This window comes from Cinclus cinclus, chromosome 4 (assembly GCF_963662255.1).
Source record: "Cinclus cinclus chromosome 4, bCinCin1.1, whole genome shotgun sequence".
Classification (NCBI taxonomy): Eukaryota; Metazoa; Chordata; class Aves; order Passeriformes; family Cinclidae; genus Cinclus; species Cinclus cinclus.
The window spans coordinates 67,711,417-67,727,092 of record NC_085049.1 but is presented as its reverse complement, the minus strand read 5'-3'; the positions used below and the strand labels follow the sequence as shown (position 1 = coordinate 67,727,092).

Sequence of the window (15,676 nt, the reverse complement as noted above, 5' to 3'; positions counted from 1 at the left end):
GCCCTGCTCTGCTCCAGCCCATCCGCAGCCCTGAGCTCAGGGCAGGCTGGTCCTGAGAGCTCACTGATGATTCCTGAGAGCCAGCAGTGCTTTCTGCTCTGCTCTTGCTGCCTTCAGCATCTCTGAAGGATGCTAGGTGCCAAGGAACATCATTTCCTCGTGGAAAAGCTGGGATGGAGCTGTGGCAGTGTGGATCCTCTCGTTCCTGCTTCACCCATGCCAGCCCTGCTCCTCCCACCTTGTTATCTGCATTGCTGCTGGCCAGACTCCTACTGGATAAGGGCATTTTATTTGTGTTTTAATTGGTTTCCCCCCCCCCCCCCAGCTGCCTCATCAGTGCTCCTGGCCAGAGCTGCTCATCAGCCAGGCTGTTGTCACTGTGGGCAAGCCTGTTCTCTGAAGGCTGTACATGCTCATACCAACTTTATGGAACTTTCTGCTCCTCAGCACCACTCAGGAGGTCTTAGAATCACTGACTGGGTTGGGTGGGAAGGCATCTGAAAGTTCCAACCCCTTTTTATGGACAGCTTCCACCCACCAGGTTGCTTCAAGCCCTGCCCAGTCTGATCTTGAGGAATATTTTTGAATTCTCAATATTTCTTAAAACAGCAGCAATTCTGGATACAGAATTGTCAGGCTCCAGCTGGGACCCTGTACACACACACTTCTGCTTCTCAGAACTACAGTGGAATCCAATTCATCCCTGCATTTACAATACGCTGAAGAAATTCCTTCTCCCCATTATGGATACATCCCTCATCTACACAGCAGAACAAATACTTCCCAGTCACACCCGGTCTGAGATCTGAAGGAACTGGGTCCTGTGGCCATTGTGGGGCACCAAGCAGGTCAGGAGATGTGGCTGGGAACCCCATTCCTCTGCTGTGCTGTGCTCTGGCACCCTGCCCTGCCTTCCCTCATGCTCACTCCACCTCTCACCACTCCCCTGCCCACTCACAGCAGCTCCAGAGTCATCGTGGGTCTTTTCTGGATGATGTACATGACCTGTTCTTTACTGCTTCTGGTTTTGGCAGCTTGTTTTGTTATTCTAACTGCACTTGATGAGCAATTTCTGTCAGGAACTCCTCCCTCCCTTACACATACACACACTCAGATACTTAACTTAAATCCCTGACCTCTCATTCCTGCCTTCATTATTGCTGTGAATTGTTTCTTGGCCTTGGTCCATTCCTTCTCCTTTTGGTTCCTCTACAGCTCAGCTGGTCTTATAGACTCCATCATTTTCCAGCCCAGTCTCTTTCACTGAAGGTCACTGAGAGCAAATTCTGGCAGATACAGCCACAATGGAATATCCAGCCATCCATCAGACACCTCAGCAATGCCCTAAGCAGATTTTTCTGCATTTTTTGTAGTATCCTCCAGGTGTGGTACCACACTGCTTGTGGACCCCAAATTCAGACACCCATTCCTCCCAGAATCCTCACTCCAGGTATCCTTTTCCCAGAGGTCTTTGGCAAGAGAACAAGAACAGTCCCACTCATGCTTTTTCCAGACCCATTTCCAAGATGAATTCTGTGGGCAGAAAAGCAGGGTACTGGTATTTTTAACTCCTCAAGGCCAAAGATTTCCTAAGTCAGGAGCATAAACCTCACCGTAATGTCCCCTCTGCCCTGCCACTGTGACTTCTCTACCTTGCAGGGGGTACGGAGAGGGATCCCTGCCCCAGCAAAGTGTCCGGATGGAGTTTGGCCACCTCCCACCTCCCCTCTGCCCCTCTGGCCAGGAGCAATCTCCTACCCAGGTCCATGTCAGCAGCTTTGGGCCGATGGGAGCAGGGCACGTTCTTGAAGATGGCATCAAGGATCTTCTCCTTGACCTGCGTGATGGTGTCACAGTTGAGGATCTTCACCGGGATCTCGGGGCTGTTCACATTGTCAGGGTTCACACAGCTCAGCACCTGGGACAGAGGCAGCACACACCTTTCACAGCAGCACTGAAACCCTCCGACTGCCCCCCTTGTTGTGTCTGTGTCCTACAAGAGGGGTGTAGGGTGCAAAGAATGGGTACCGAGGGTATTCGCTCCCTCACATGGGCACAGAGATGTGGTTTCACATGTGGGTATCTTCATTATATTTCATCATGGAGTCACAGAAGGGTTTGGGTTGGAAGGGATTATCTAATTCCACCCCCTGCCATGGGCAGAGACAACTCCCACTATCCCAGGTTGCTCCAAGCCCCATTCTACCTGGCCTTGGGCACTGCCAGGGATCCAGAGGCAGTCACAGCTTCTCTGGGCAACCTGTGCCAGGGCCTGCCCACCTTCACAGGGAAGAATTTCTTTCTTAACCACAGAAAACCCATGAACACCAGCTGAGATTCTGGTGCTCTCAGTAGAACATCTTCACTGAGATGTCAAGGTGACCTAATTCAGGAGTGTACTCCTTGCATTGCCACCTGGTTTTGATAATCCCAGTGAAAAGCTTTATGTTTGTCCATCTGCACAGCCATGGAACTGAGCAGACCCAAAATAATGTTATTAATCTGAAATGCAGGGCTTCTTAAAAAATTAAACACAAACCAACATCAACAACCTTTACTTTCACATACAGGAGAAGAAAATCAACCCAACTGGAGAGTCTGCTCTTTTGTCAGAAGGAAAATTTAATTTTCTCCACTCTGTCCAAGAGTAAATGCAAAGCATGTGGTGAGGGGGGATACCTTAAACACAGAGTATTTAACAGCAATCTTCCTGCTAACCCTTGGCTGTGTCTCTGTTGACCAGTCTGCTCATTTCTGGCTGCACAAGTGTGAAGTTTATGAAGTTTTATAAACTTAGCACACCTTTGCACTTAAAAGGGCTGTTCAGTGATGCTCCAGGCTGTGCATGGTCATTAAATATTCCTGTGGCACTTTTACAAGTGCAGATATGTTGGTTTTGGTGCCTTAGACAAATTTTAACTTGGCTTAAATTCCCTTCTGTAGAATGCAAGACTGTCCATCACTTTCCATCTTCACCTCCTAAAATGCAGTGGGAACCCAAAAAGGGGTGAAATCCTATCAGTCTAATTACACACTGCCTCACCAGGCTCCCTTTGGTGATGTTATGCTCAGCTAAGAGGGACTCATGAAGATATTGCTTACAAAGAGCTCTGTGATCTTGCTGGATTAAAGGGGAGATGTAAATAGGAGATATTGATTAGATCATAATGCTATTATTTGTATGTCACCTCCAGAAGTATTGAAAAAGCATCAATTCAGGTCATAGCAACGACACAGATTTACAGTTCTGCGGCATCTTTCATCTCAAAGGATCACGGAATTGTACATAAAAAGTTGAAATGAATGCAGTGTTGAAGGTCATTAGTTGATGTTGCCCTCTGCAGCTCTCCTGGGTTATGCTCATTCCCAGCCCACAGAAACCTCTTCCTCTGCAAACTTCTTGGCTACATCCAGCAAATCCCACCTGATTGCTGAGAGCCTGCCCTGGTGATTAGTTTATGGTTGGGCTTAATGATCTTAAAGACATTTTCCAGCCTAAATTATTCTATCACACCCCTGTAGGGAAATGGAGCAGTGATGGCAGCCTGGGACAGATCTTTGGGGTCACACCTGGCTCTGGGTTTCTCCTCAGTTCCTCTCTCAGTGGTCTGAGCTCAGCTAAAATGAGCTGGTGCCACTCAGGGTGAGTTCTGTTGTGTGATAAATCTCTGATACAAACAGCTGGATTTTGGGTCAGTTCCCCACAGAAGGCACTGGGTGTTCTTTAAAACTGTATGAGCTGCCCTGCCAGGCCAACATCTGGTGCAGATGAGACCCAACATCTCCTGCAGGTGCTGACCAGTGTCCCCCACACCAGTACCCACCATCCAGCTGGAAGGTGACAATGGTGATTTGCTCTTGGTTGTCCTTGAATTTCACAGGGTGCCAACTTTAGAAGATGTCAGGAAAACCCTGCCCGAGTGGACCATGCTCATTTACGCCCTGACTACAGTAATCCTTGCTTTCCTCTTTTCCAGCTCAGCTGGAAGAAGTAGGAGCAGGGCAGGCAATTCTTCAAAGGACTGTTCTTGGTTTCAAGCACAGATGTGCCGGTTGGTCACCCCTGAAAACCCCTAAACACCTCCATGTTCATTACAACAACTGTCAGGGGTATCCCTCCAACATTTTAGAGAATTCAAACACCAGTTATGGAAGCCAACCCCATTCCCAGAGCACAGTGACTTTGGCATATATTCCCCAGGCTTTACATCATTTTTCCAGTGGCATTTTCCAGCTGTTCTTGTGCAGAGCATGAAACTTCCCTCCATACTCATAACAACCAAGCCAGAAACAAATCCCACTGCTCCAGCAGTGCTGCTCAGAGACTTCAACACAATCTTTGGTGTCAGCTGGTGGGGAAGAGACCTCATGATGGCCTGAGTTGTGCTCCTACAGGACTGGTCACTCTGAGGGAAGTTTTGTGATGTACATCTTCTAAATGCAGCGTTGCTGCCCCATCACCTACCACCTTCATTTGGGCTTCAGGGTCACTCAGGGATGTGACTATTTGGGCACTGAGAGGACACCAGCACTTGTTCTGTCACTCTCTGAGGTCTGTGTCCCACCAGCTGCTCGGTCCACATGGATGGGAAATGGGAGTGGGAGCCCTTGGAGAAGTTATCTCCAAGCCTGATTCTATGTGACCTTGGGACATCTCATTTTCTCTGGATTTGTATTCATTGACCTTTCACTCCATCCTTGGGCATTTTTTTTAATCTGCCAGCTCTTCCAGCCATGAGCTGTCTCTGAGTGTCTGTACACACACAAAGCTTGGCTCAGCTAAGCCCTGATTTCCACCATGGATTAGTGGCATTTAAATAATAAAGGCATAGCTTTTGATTACTCACATGGTGACCCTGGTTCTGAGTTTGAGAGTTTTTGCCTGAGACCAGGACATCTCTGCAGTTCCTGTCCCAGGGACAGAAATCCTTCTCTTCTGTATCAGGCTGGAGTGTTCCATGGGGTTTTCATACAGTGAGGTTTGGTGGAGAAGAAGGAGAAAGACCCCAAAAAAAAAGCCAAGCATAGGAAAGCATTCTGAGAATTATACAATTGTAGAATGGTTTGAGTTGGAAGGAACCTTAAAAATCATCTCATTCCAACCCTCTGCCATGAGCAAGGACAACTCCCACTATCCCATGTCACTCCAAGCCCCATCCAGCCTGGCCTTGGATACTCCTAAGGATCCAGGGGCAGCCACAGCTTCTCTGGGCACACTGTGCCAGGGCTTTACCACCCTCACAGGGAAGAATTTTTTATAATTTCTAATCTAAAACTACTTGCTTTCAGTCTGAAGTCATTCCCTCTTGTCTTGTCACTCCAGGCCTCTGTAAATAGTGTCTCTCCATTTTTCTGTTGGAATTCCCATATTGCAATCACTGAATCAGTTCTAGTTTTATTTCATTACTGTATGTTTTTAATAAAAGATGTCAGGCGGCTCAAGGAAGGTAGAAGAAGGACAAAATAAAACAGAAATGAAGAGAAACAGAAACGAAGAACAATCCTATTAATATTCTGCTCCTTCTTAATCTCCTTCACCACAGCTGATCTCTGTAAATCTGCTGAGATTCCTATCAGGATATATTTGTCTGCTCTTGAGATGTAAGAGGGAGAGCTGATTATCATCAAACAGCACAAAGCCAGCAGAGGAGAGCTTTGTTCAGCCTGATGTATAATTACTACCCTGTGCTGGCTGCTTTAGATCAGGCCTAAAAGGATCGGGAGGGATTTCCTTCAGTGAAAGTGATCACTCTGTGGCTGCATTTTTTCTCCTTTCTGCTCAATTTCTCCATGTGTGATCAGTCCTCTGAAATTTTAGACAGCCACACATAACAGCAGAGAAGCACCACGCTGCCAATTTAGTAGGAAAGTCACATTTTTGATATGCAAAATAGAACAGTGGCCTTATTGAAGAATTAAGTCCACACCTTCATCAGACTTGGATTCAGTCAAAACTCAGCTCTAGAATGGAATTACAGAACACAAAAGGGCATTTCTAGTGTCAGCCTGCCTGGACTAAAGTCTAAGACAGGTTTAAGACAGGTCAGGTTAAGGTCTAAGACTTGGAACTAAATGATCTTTAGGGTCCCCTCCAGCCCAAACCATCTCAAGATTCTGTGATTAGACACAGCTCTCAGAGGTATCTGGAGCTAAGTGAGATCAATGCCCCACATCTTGAAAGTGCAAATAAAATAATCTGATCAGTTCAGAGAATCTTCTGACTGTCCTAAAACTTGGGATTCACTGAGAATAAAGATGGGAAATAGAAAAATTACAAGGATCATTGAAGGCTTAGAAAGCCTTCTTCATCCAGCAGAGACTTAGAAGCTCAGTGGATTTAACGCATCCAGAGAAGAATGAAGGCCCACAAACACACTAAGAAGAGATATCTAATGCTCTTTAATTGATGCTCTTTAACCAAGTGGAAGAGGGCATAATCTCAGAGCAGAAGCTAAAGCTGCACATATGCAAAGTGTATCTTGTACCATACAGACAATTTCATTTTGAGGGAAATGGCTCAGTGACAGGGATTAGTTTTATTTCCCTTGAAATCTTTAAATCAAGTTCCTTTTTCTTTGACTTGTGCTTTCTCAAGAGGGAGGGCTGCACCAGCTCTAGAGCTGACCTGATAGGTCCCTGCACTGTGCACCTCTGACTATTCCTTGGTGCTGAAATCCTCATTGGAGAAACGGATTTTTAAATATTAATAGTCAGCCTTAGGCAGCATTACCCTACTTAAATGCAAGAATAAATCATCCCAGAGGGTCAGTCACTGATTTCTGCTCTCTAAATGCCCTTTAGGCAGAAGATTCTGGAACAGCTCAGGGGAAGGTGTGCCCAGAGCACTCACCAGGGTCTTGTAGTCGATCTGCTGTCGGATGAGCTTGTCCTCGCTCAGGGAGTACCGAGCCTCCCCAGTGATGGAGTCAATGGGGCCCTTCTCCATCTGCTGCTTGATGGCACAGAAAAGGGAGAAGAGAGGCTCTCCAGCACACTCCTGCAGGAAGGAAAGGTAACCATGAGGTGAAACTACAGGCTAGAATTCAGAATCCAGCCTGGACACCCCAGTGACTGCCTTGGTTTGCCATCCCAAATCGCTCATGATGGATGCATCAATGGGAACCAGTCTATTCCAACAGCACATGATCAGAGGTGATCCTCCACTTCCACAGAGTGCAACCAGCCCTTGGGCACATGGTGGGACCTTGGGGATGGTCTTGTGCAGTGCCAGGAGTTGGACTTGATGATCTTTGTGGGTCCCTTCAACTCAGCTTATTCTATTTGTCCCTGTCATGGGACAAAGGTGTTAGTGCTCCCTGGCAAATATTAGGACTGTTCAAGTGATTGCCACCAGGCCAGAGCTTTGCACTGGTGAAGCAGGCAGTGGGATGGGTTCCAAATGACCTCAGAGCAGGTTTTGAAAGGAGATGGATGGCTGGTGCCCCACCCTGGGTGTCTGGGCAGAGTCCACAGACTCCCTGAGCACTCTCATGCTGCAGGAAAGCAGGAATGCCCAGGTCCAGATGTGCCCCTGGACCTGTGTGGAGGTGACAGAAGTGTGGGGACCCCAGCACAGGACAGCAACAAGCAGCCCAAGGCAGGCTCAGCAAACCTCATCTGTCCCTAATTTCTCCTCATCATTCCCACTCACTGCACTCCACTTCCCACACTTTTCCTCCCGTGCTACACTGCCCCAGTGCCATGCACCCTGAGCTTTCTGCTCCTGCCTCCCTTCCCCTTCACCCCTCCCTTCCTCCTCCCCTCCTCACCCTCTCCTCGTGTCCCAGCTCAACAAGCGAGGCCACTTTCCTCTGGTGTAAATCCTAGCGAAAACAAGTTAATAATCGGAAGCAAAGTGGTCCCTTTTTCAGTCCCTACACCTGTCTCCCACTTAATTAGCTTATCTGCCAGCAGCATATTGCTTGTGTGTGCCTGTCTCCTGCCCTTATCAGGCCTCTGTTCAGGCTAAGGCAAGAAGACAAGTAGCTGAGTGGGGTGAAAAAAGCCTATTATAAAAGCAGCTCTTTAGAGAGTCACCTCCTTATATCCTTTTCTTTCAGCTGAAAGAAGGCATCTGATACTGAAGCCACTGAAATTACCTTCCAGGGACCTTCAAAACTTCCCCATGTGCTCGTTCTTGAACTGGTCGTGCTTGGGGAAGGCTCAGGGGGATTGGGGTTTATTTGTAAAGCCTCAAATTGCCTGGCAGAGGTGGTTATTCTGTCCAAATGAGGATGGGAGGTGGGAGGACATTTAGCAGCTGCAGTGAGAGTGGGGGAGAGGTGCCTTCTAAAAAGGCCGGCTCTGACCAATTTGTGATTCTTGAGGCTCAATGTGGGTCCCCCAGGGGAAATTGGATCCTCCAGCAGTCAGTGGCAGGGCTCAAAGACTGAAAGACTTTTTAAACTACATAAACTCCAAGGAGACCTTCCAGGAGGAATGAGAGATCTCAGGGGCTGCCTCAAATTCTTCCACTCAAGTTCTTTCACACAGCTTTGCTGATGGGTGTCCCTCCACTCCTGGGGGGTTGTGTCTCAGTACTGCCTCTGAGCTGAGGCAGGAGATCTCCATCCACTGTGCACTGAAAATATGGCTCACCACATGATGTAGACCTCAGTCTGCTGTTAAAAGGACAACATTTTCCACACAGGTCTCAGTCAGGCTCTGAAATCCTACCCATTTCAGCATTGACCCTCATATCCCACATCTGTACAAGAGAGAGACCAACAAGTTGCCTCTCTAACAAAGTGTCCCTCTTTGTTCTCCCTGGGCCAGAAAATAACCCATCTCCTGTTAGGAAGCAATCTCCTTCCAGAAGCAAAAAAAAAAAAAAAAAAAAAAAAAAGCCTTTAACTTTATATCTGGGAAGTTTTCACCCCAACTAGTCTTCACCAAGAAGAAATGCTTTAAAGCAGCTGTTTTTCCAGGCATTCTCCTCCTCTTACCTTGAGGAACTTGTAGAGGAGGAAGGTGAACCAGTTGGTGAGCATTTTCTCAGCCACAGACTCTGTCCTAAAGTGGAGGAAAAAGAGAATTGGAAGAGAATTAGTCATGCTGGTCCTATCAAAATACTGCCCTTTCCCATCTTCTTGCCTAGTGGGAAGTCTGGCATGGCACAATCAGGATTTAGCACATCCTAGGTTCCCTGTTTTAGTTTTGGATTCAGGAAACCTGGAGGGAATTCCTTGCTGCCCTGTGACTACAAGTCCCTGTGTATCTGTTTTCAGTTTCTCCAGTGAAAAAGAGTTGAAGATATTTGAGGCAATCTCCTCTGAGGAGCTCAGGGGGGGATAAATCCATCAAATCTGAGGAGCTCAGAGCGAGGCCATATGTCAAGGAGGCTGTATAAATACTCAGGAGAGACAGATCTAAGTCTCTGGGGAGCAGTTATCTGGCACTGCCTATCTCCCTGGCATTTGGGAGTGATTACACTCCTCAGTGTGTCAATGTGGCACATACATGGAGCTCACCCTTCTGCCCTTGAGCACTCTGTGCTCAGTCAAACAAAAATCTATCTCGAGCCTTCAGGGTGAGCTTCTCCTGCAGAAACTTGTGCTGGCTCCCATCCACACACTGGAGAAAAACCAAGAGAAACCAAGAGAAACTTGGAGAAACCAAGAAAAAAGAAGAGTCCCTGCCTGGAAGAATTAAAGTGGGTCCTCCTTGTCCTGGCTCTCACCAAAGTCATGGAGAGGTTCTTGGTTGTTGTTGCTGCTGCTCTCTGCCTGGAATATCTCTTTGGGGCCAGATGTGGGATGAACACTGGACACAAATGAGGTGGGAAATTCACTTCTACCAGCTCCTTTCTTCTGTCAAACTCCTTCAAAACTGCAAGATTTCCTTTCTCAGACTCATGGAGAGGGAAAGGAAGCATCAAGTTGGATCCAGCTGCTCCAAAGAGCTGTCTGAGGGTCTCACACCAACATCTGACCCAAGGCACTGAGCTGTTCATGTGTTCTGTTCTGGTGCTGCTCAGTGCAGAACCTCCTTCTCTGATTTCTCCTGGTGTTTCCAGGGTTTGGACCACTGGATGTACTCTCTTTGTTCATTGGCTCTCCTTCCAAATTAATTATTTTTTGACAATTAATTTCCAATAAAGAGGATTAGATTTAGAAAAGAGCTGGAAGATGGAGAAAGAGGAAAGATGGGATGCTCAGAGTGAGCAACAAAGGAAGACAAAGAGATAGAGAAAGGGGAAGGAAAAGGAGGAAACGAAGTGGGGAGGCAGTGGCATCCAACATCAGAGAAGAAGCACAGGCAGGAAGCCTGGGGACAGCTGGAGGGTGGTCACCAGCCAGGCTGTAGGGCTTGATCACATCAGGGAGTCAAATGGCACCAAAGCAAAGTCCAGCCTCTGCCCCTGGCACTGCTGCCCTGAATGCCAGGAAGTGCCTTCTGCTCCTTTTTGTACTGGTTCTCCACAGTGGGCCGTGTGCCAGAAGAAAAAAATCCCAGCCCAGCAGGCACCAGAGATCTCCTCTGTCTCCAAGCTGTCCACTGTAATCAACTGAGGGTTCCTCAGAGTCAGCTCTGAGCTGTGGCAAAGGCCACTCATCTCCAGAAGACTCCCCCGATTTTATTTAGGGCCATTGAATCAGGAGCATTGGTTCAGTCTGTCAAAAGGAGGTGGATCTGATCCTAAAGGGAGAAGAGGCAGTACTTCCCTAGGCAGGGAAAGGACATTAATTTCAGAGCCATAGATTCCTAATTTGAGGTTTCCCACAGAACTGTGGAGTTTAGACCTTAGACCAGGCCAAGAAAGATCAATTCCAACTTGTATGAAACCAGTTCTGTTGTCCTTCTCTTCTACTGATTTCCACTAACTCGCAGCCCTGGGAGAGAAATCAGATCTCACAATGCAGCTGAAGACTCTCCACATGTCCATAATTAACTCAGGAAAAGAAACAAAGCTGGGAGATCCAGGTCCCAGGCAGGAGATGGAAGAAGTTGACATCCTCTCACCAGGGGTTTAATACACCATATATGTGATATTCCTATAGGTCCTACACAACACGATTGGAGTTTTGAGGTTAAAAAGAAACATAAGCATAAATTAACATCTTAAATATGCAAAGAACCCAAAACAAGGATTGAGTTTTTCTGTCCTTATGAAACATTCTGGAGGATCCACACAAAAAACCAGAAGTGGATTGATAGCATAGGGTTAAAATGTTTCCAAAATCATGGGAATTGTATAGATTCAGGGGATGGTAAGAAAGGTTGGGTCTGGTAGGCGCGGGAATGGGAACTTGGCCCTGGGAATGGGATCTAGGCCCTGGGAATGAATTCGATCAGGTGAAACTGCACGTGTGTAATCATCATATGATAAATGATAGGATTGTTTGGTAGTTGAATATAGTTATTGTTTAATTGTAATAAGAATCATGAGAAAAAGTGTTTGGAGGACCTGATGAAAATTACAAGAATTCATGCTTGGATAAGATCGATATATACAATAGAACAATATGGGTTTAATAATTAATACATGGTTATATAACAAAAAGGGTATAAAAACATGTCCACCTCGAATTCATGTTGGAGTCAGATTTGGATTTGTGCCCCGTCTCCCAGAGCTCTTCAGTAAAAGCACCTGAATGTAATCATCCTGTGATTATGTGTTTCCACGCTAACAGGATCAGTTCTAACTTTTGATCATTGACTGCTTTTTGATACAGGAGCAGACAGAGCAAGATCTACACCTCCAAAGACGATGACGATGTTCATGCGTGCACAACGTTCCCAGCCGGGCTCCCTCCATGCCCTCCGTCCTTACCTACGGAGCAGCAGCTTGGGGTGGTTCTTGCTCTCCAGGTTTTTGTCGATGAGGTCGGCCAGGAGCTGTTTGAGGACATCTGTGGCATACTCCAGCTTGCTCTGCAGCACCGTCATAATCAGCGAGGCCACGTTGCCGCGGTCCCGCATGGAGAAGCTGCGCTGCGACTCTAGCGTGCGGATGAAGGACAGCAGGAAAACCTTGTTGTTGATCAGCTGGGCAAAGAGCTTCAGGCCCTTCTCCACCCTTTCCTGTCGGTAGCCAGGGACCTGCACAAGAAGAAAGGGAGTTTTTTCCCTTTCCCTCGCTCTCCCACTCTCAGGTGCCCTGTTGTCACACTCTCTTTGCTACCTCTCTGCTCTCAACCCTCCAGCTCCTCAGCTAAGGAGAGACAGGAAGGGAATCCATCTTATGATTAGGGAGTCTGAGAAGACTCCCAGCCACATCCAGATGATTTTTCCAATCCTGTGTTCCCCTCTCCGAACAGAACATCCAAAAGGGATTTCCGGTGCCTAAACATGTTGCCATGATGCATTTTATTTTTATTTTAGTCAGACTGAAGTTTTACTCTGATTTAATCCAAAACTTCTTTCTCATTCCTGCAAGAAATCTGCTTGCAGAGGTTTGGGGTTCAGCTTTAAGGAGCTGGGGGAGGCAGCAAGAGAGTGAATGGGAAGGAGAGCCCAGGGTGAGGTTTTGAGGAGATGAAGAGATGCAGTGAGGCAGTGGCTGGGATGGTGACCCTGAAATTGGGGCTTGGTTTGAAGAGTAAGGCAGGTGAAGGTGTGAGAGGACACCCTCAGCTCCTGCAGAACCCCTGGGTTTGGGAGCTGAGGTGTTTTAGAGACAGAGTGATTGATAAGTCTTTTGTTTCTCAGCCGTGAGAGGCTATGAACTCATTTTTATATGGAACAATTTAGAACCTCGGCGCTGGAACCTGGGCTCCACAGTGGTCTTTTTGATCTTTCTGGCTCTAGGCAAGAATGCAACCTAAAGAAAGAACCCCAAACTCATCCCTCCACTTGCTGAAGCTGTTCCAGCCCTTGAAAAAGCTTTATTGGAAGCTGGAGGGTCTCACCACAGAGCAACACATGTCACCAAGGCATACATGAATTAATGACCACCCAAATTTGGCACTTAATTAAAAATAAAGTTGGCTTGCTTAAATAGCCAAGAAATGCAAGGCCCCTTATAGAGCTGTTACTTTTTCATTCTGGAAATTAGACTTCTCAACTCTTTTTGCATCCAACAAATAAATTACTTCCTAAATAGATTGAGACAACCAACAAACCACCACCACCCACCCTGCCAATAATTATTTTTAACTCACTTGCTTGAACATTTAATATCGTCTATCCCTGGGTTATTATGGAGAATTAAAACAAATAACAAGAAAAGTATTTTGTGCTGCATCTGGAAGCAGTTAATTAGCAAATGAACTGGAAATAAGTAAGACCTTCTCACTGTGGGATCTGTACTGGGGCCTTTTGCAATAAATAGCAATTCTTTCTGGGTGCTACAGAGAAGGGAGCAGAATGGGAGCTGCCTTCACATTGGTCGCCAAAGATGTTGACACTGAGAGAGCTCGTGAAGCATTACAAAGGATTGAGGAAAAAAAAAATGGAATGAAAGGAAGAAGAGATCAAAGGTGTTGGATTGAAACATTAGCTCACTGTGTATCTACATAGGAGAGCATCCGTGCTATGGCCTCTGCAGGGGTCAGATGCTGTTCTGTGATCAGCTGGATGGGGTTGATGAATGTAGGGATTGGAATTGGCTGTGGGGTTAATGGAAGTGTTTGTGTGTGCACACATGTGAGAGGGAGGTTCAGCACCCCTCGTTCCTCCTCCTTTGTTGGAGCTCTCGTCCTGAGGGAAAGCAGCTGGATGCCACTCAACCTCCAAGTGTATATGGCAGTTATGTGTTACTCAGCCTCCTACCCAGTCCCACAAGCCCTCCTTGCTGACAGATCAGGTTTTTTTTAATGTCTCTCTCTGCACAGTCAGATGAATTTTGGCTCTTCAGAACGGCAGGAGCAAAGCCGAGCAGGCATCTCTGATTACACATCCAGCCAAGTGTGGGCCTGCCTGTGCCAGCTCCTGCTCCTCCTTCCTGCTAACCAAGCCCAGGACTGGCCTCCAGCAATCTCCCAGGCCCATGCCAGAGCCTCTCTGAAGCTCAGAGCCTGCCAAAGGCTTCGCAGAGAGCTCAGCCAACACCTTGGCCATGGTGTAGCTACTGATTCTCCAGCCCAGGTATTCCTAGAGCAGAGCCCACCCATCTGCCAGAGCATGGAGCAGATTTTAGCCTGGCAGACCTCACCTGGGGTCCCATCAAGCTCCTGTCACCACTCAGGTAATACAGGCTCTGTGCAAACACCAAGATTTGTGAACAATGTCTCGCTGTACTCCCATCTCCCTCCAGAGAGTCAGGATGGAGGAGGAAGATGAGAGCAGGGACACCTGATATCAGGGACAGAATGACACTGTGGTTTTCTATCTCACAGCAAACCAGAATGCAACAAAGGCGAACTTCCCTCAGTGACAGGGGGTTATTTTTATAGGGGTTGCCACAAAGAAAACCTGGCCTCTTAGTAGTGTGGAGGTCATGCAAAGCTGGATGACACAGGCAAACATGCTCCTCTGTCATACAATGGGTTTTCCTTGTCCCTGCATGGCAGAAAATATTAAATCCACTCTAAAACTCAAGCCACAGAAGAGTTAAGACCAAAGAGAAGCTTAATTGAGTAGACCTAATGCATATGGCTTTGTGAGTGTTACAAGTGAGGGATCAGACAGAATTCAGCAGGTAACAAGAGACAGGATGAGAGGAAATGGCCTTAAAGTTGTATTGGGGAGGTTTAGATTGGAAATTAGGAAAAAAATTCCTCACTGGCAGGATGATCAGATGGTGGCACAAGATGCACAGGGGAGTTGTGGGATCACAATCCCTAGAAGTTTTCAAAAAGTTTGTGGATGTTGCACAAGGGGACCTGGTTTAGTGATGGAATTGGCAGCATTGGAGTGACGATTGGAATCCTTGATCTCAGAGGTCTTTTACAACCTAAATGATTTTGTGATCTAATATGATCTAAGGCAACAGCAAACATTTCCCTTTTCAACCCCGATTTTTAATGAAATTTTTGATTTTTCACCCCTTGTTGGAGACAGCATAATCGAGTCATCACACCCCCACCACTTACACTCTGGAATTCAGGAGTCAACAGGGAGGCATGAGAGGAACTAGAAGCAGGAAGTGTTGTTGTTTTACCTCCAGATCCCTCAGGACTGGATGATCTTCAATGCCAGGGAAAAGCACCCTCATTGTGTAGGTTCGGTAGTCGAGGAAAGGGATCCCGGCTCCATCCAGGTCACTCGTCAGCTCATGGATATCTGTCTGCAGCTCTGCAAAGGCTGGCACAGAAACAGAACAACTCAGGCAGCACTGAAAATCCAGATCAGCCTCACCAGAAGGGGAAAAGCACCCAAACCTCATGAACGAGAACAAGGAGAGACAACGTGTGGGGAGGAAGAAGGTGGATGAGAGCAGGGTCGCCTTTCCCACAACTCAGCCTTTCCCCAGGGACATATGCCAAGGATTTCTGTGCATTTTGAATTATCAAATCCAGTTAGGACAGGGTGGAGAAAGTCTGGACTAATGGCAAACAGGGATTGTCAGATTAGAACCAGGCTTGAGCTACACCCACAGGGTTCAACACTGTGGTATTTTGGCTCAAACCTTTGTGACTGTGAAAGTGGTTAGTTTTTGGAGGGTTTTAAATTTTTTCTTCCTTTTACTTAGAGTTAGGATCGAATTCTTGAGAGATGGATTTTTTGTTTGGGCTTGGTTGTTTATTAAATTTTATTTGAAGTATAGAGAGTTCTTTAGCACTTCTAGTTACTA

General features: G+C 46.9%; 1 protein-coding gene across 1 annotated transcript in view; it reads right to left on the bottom strand.

The window, feature by feature from the left end:
* Nucleotides 1-15,676, bottom strand: part of PLXNA4 (plexin A4) — a 392,054-nt gene that overhangs the window by 26,473 nt on the left and 349,905 nt on the right. Inside the window, exons 20-24 of the mRNA XM_062492432.1 lie at nucleotides 15,044-15,186; nucleotides 11,774-12,042; nucleotides 8,946-9,012; nucleotides 6,851-6,997; nucleotides 1,759-1,918 (exon numbers count right to left, since the gene is read on the bottom strand). Of these exons, the coding sequence (XP_062348416.1) occupies nucleotides 1,759-1,918; nucleotides 6,851-6,997; nucleotides 8,946-9,012; nucleotides 11,774-12,042; nucleotides 15,044-15,186 (786 nt within the window). The remainder of the gene's footprint in view (nucleotides 1-1,758; nucleotides 1,919-6,850; nucleotides 6,998-8,945; nucleotides 9,013-11,773; nucleotides 12,043-15,043; nucleotides 15,187-15,676) is intronic.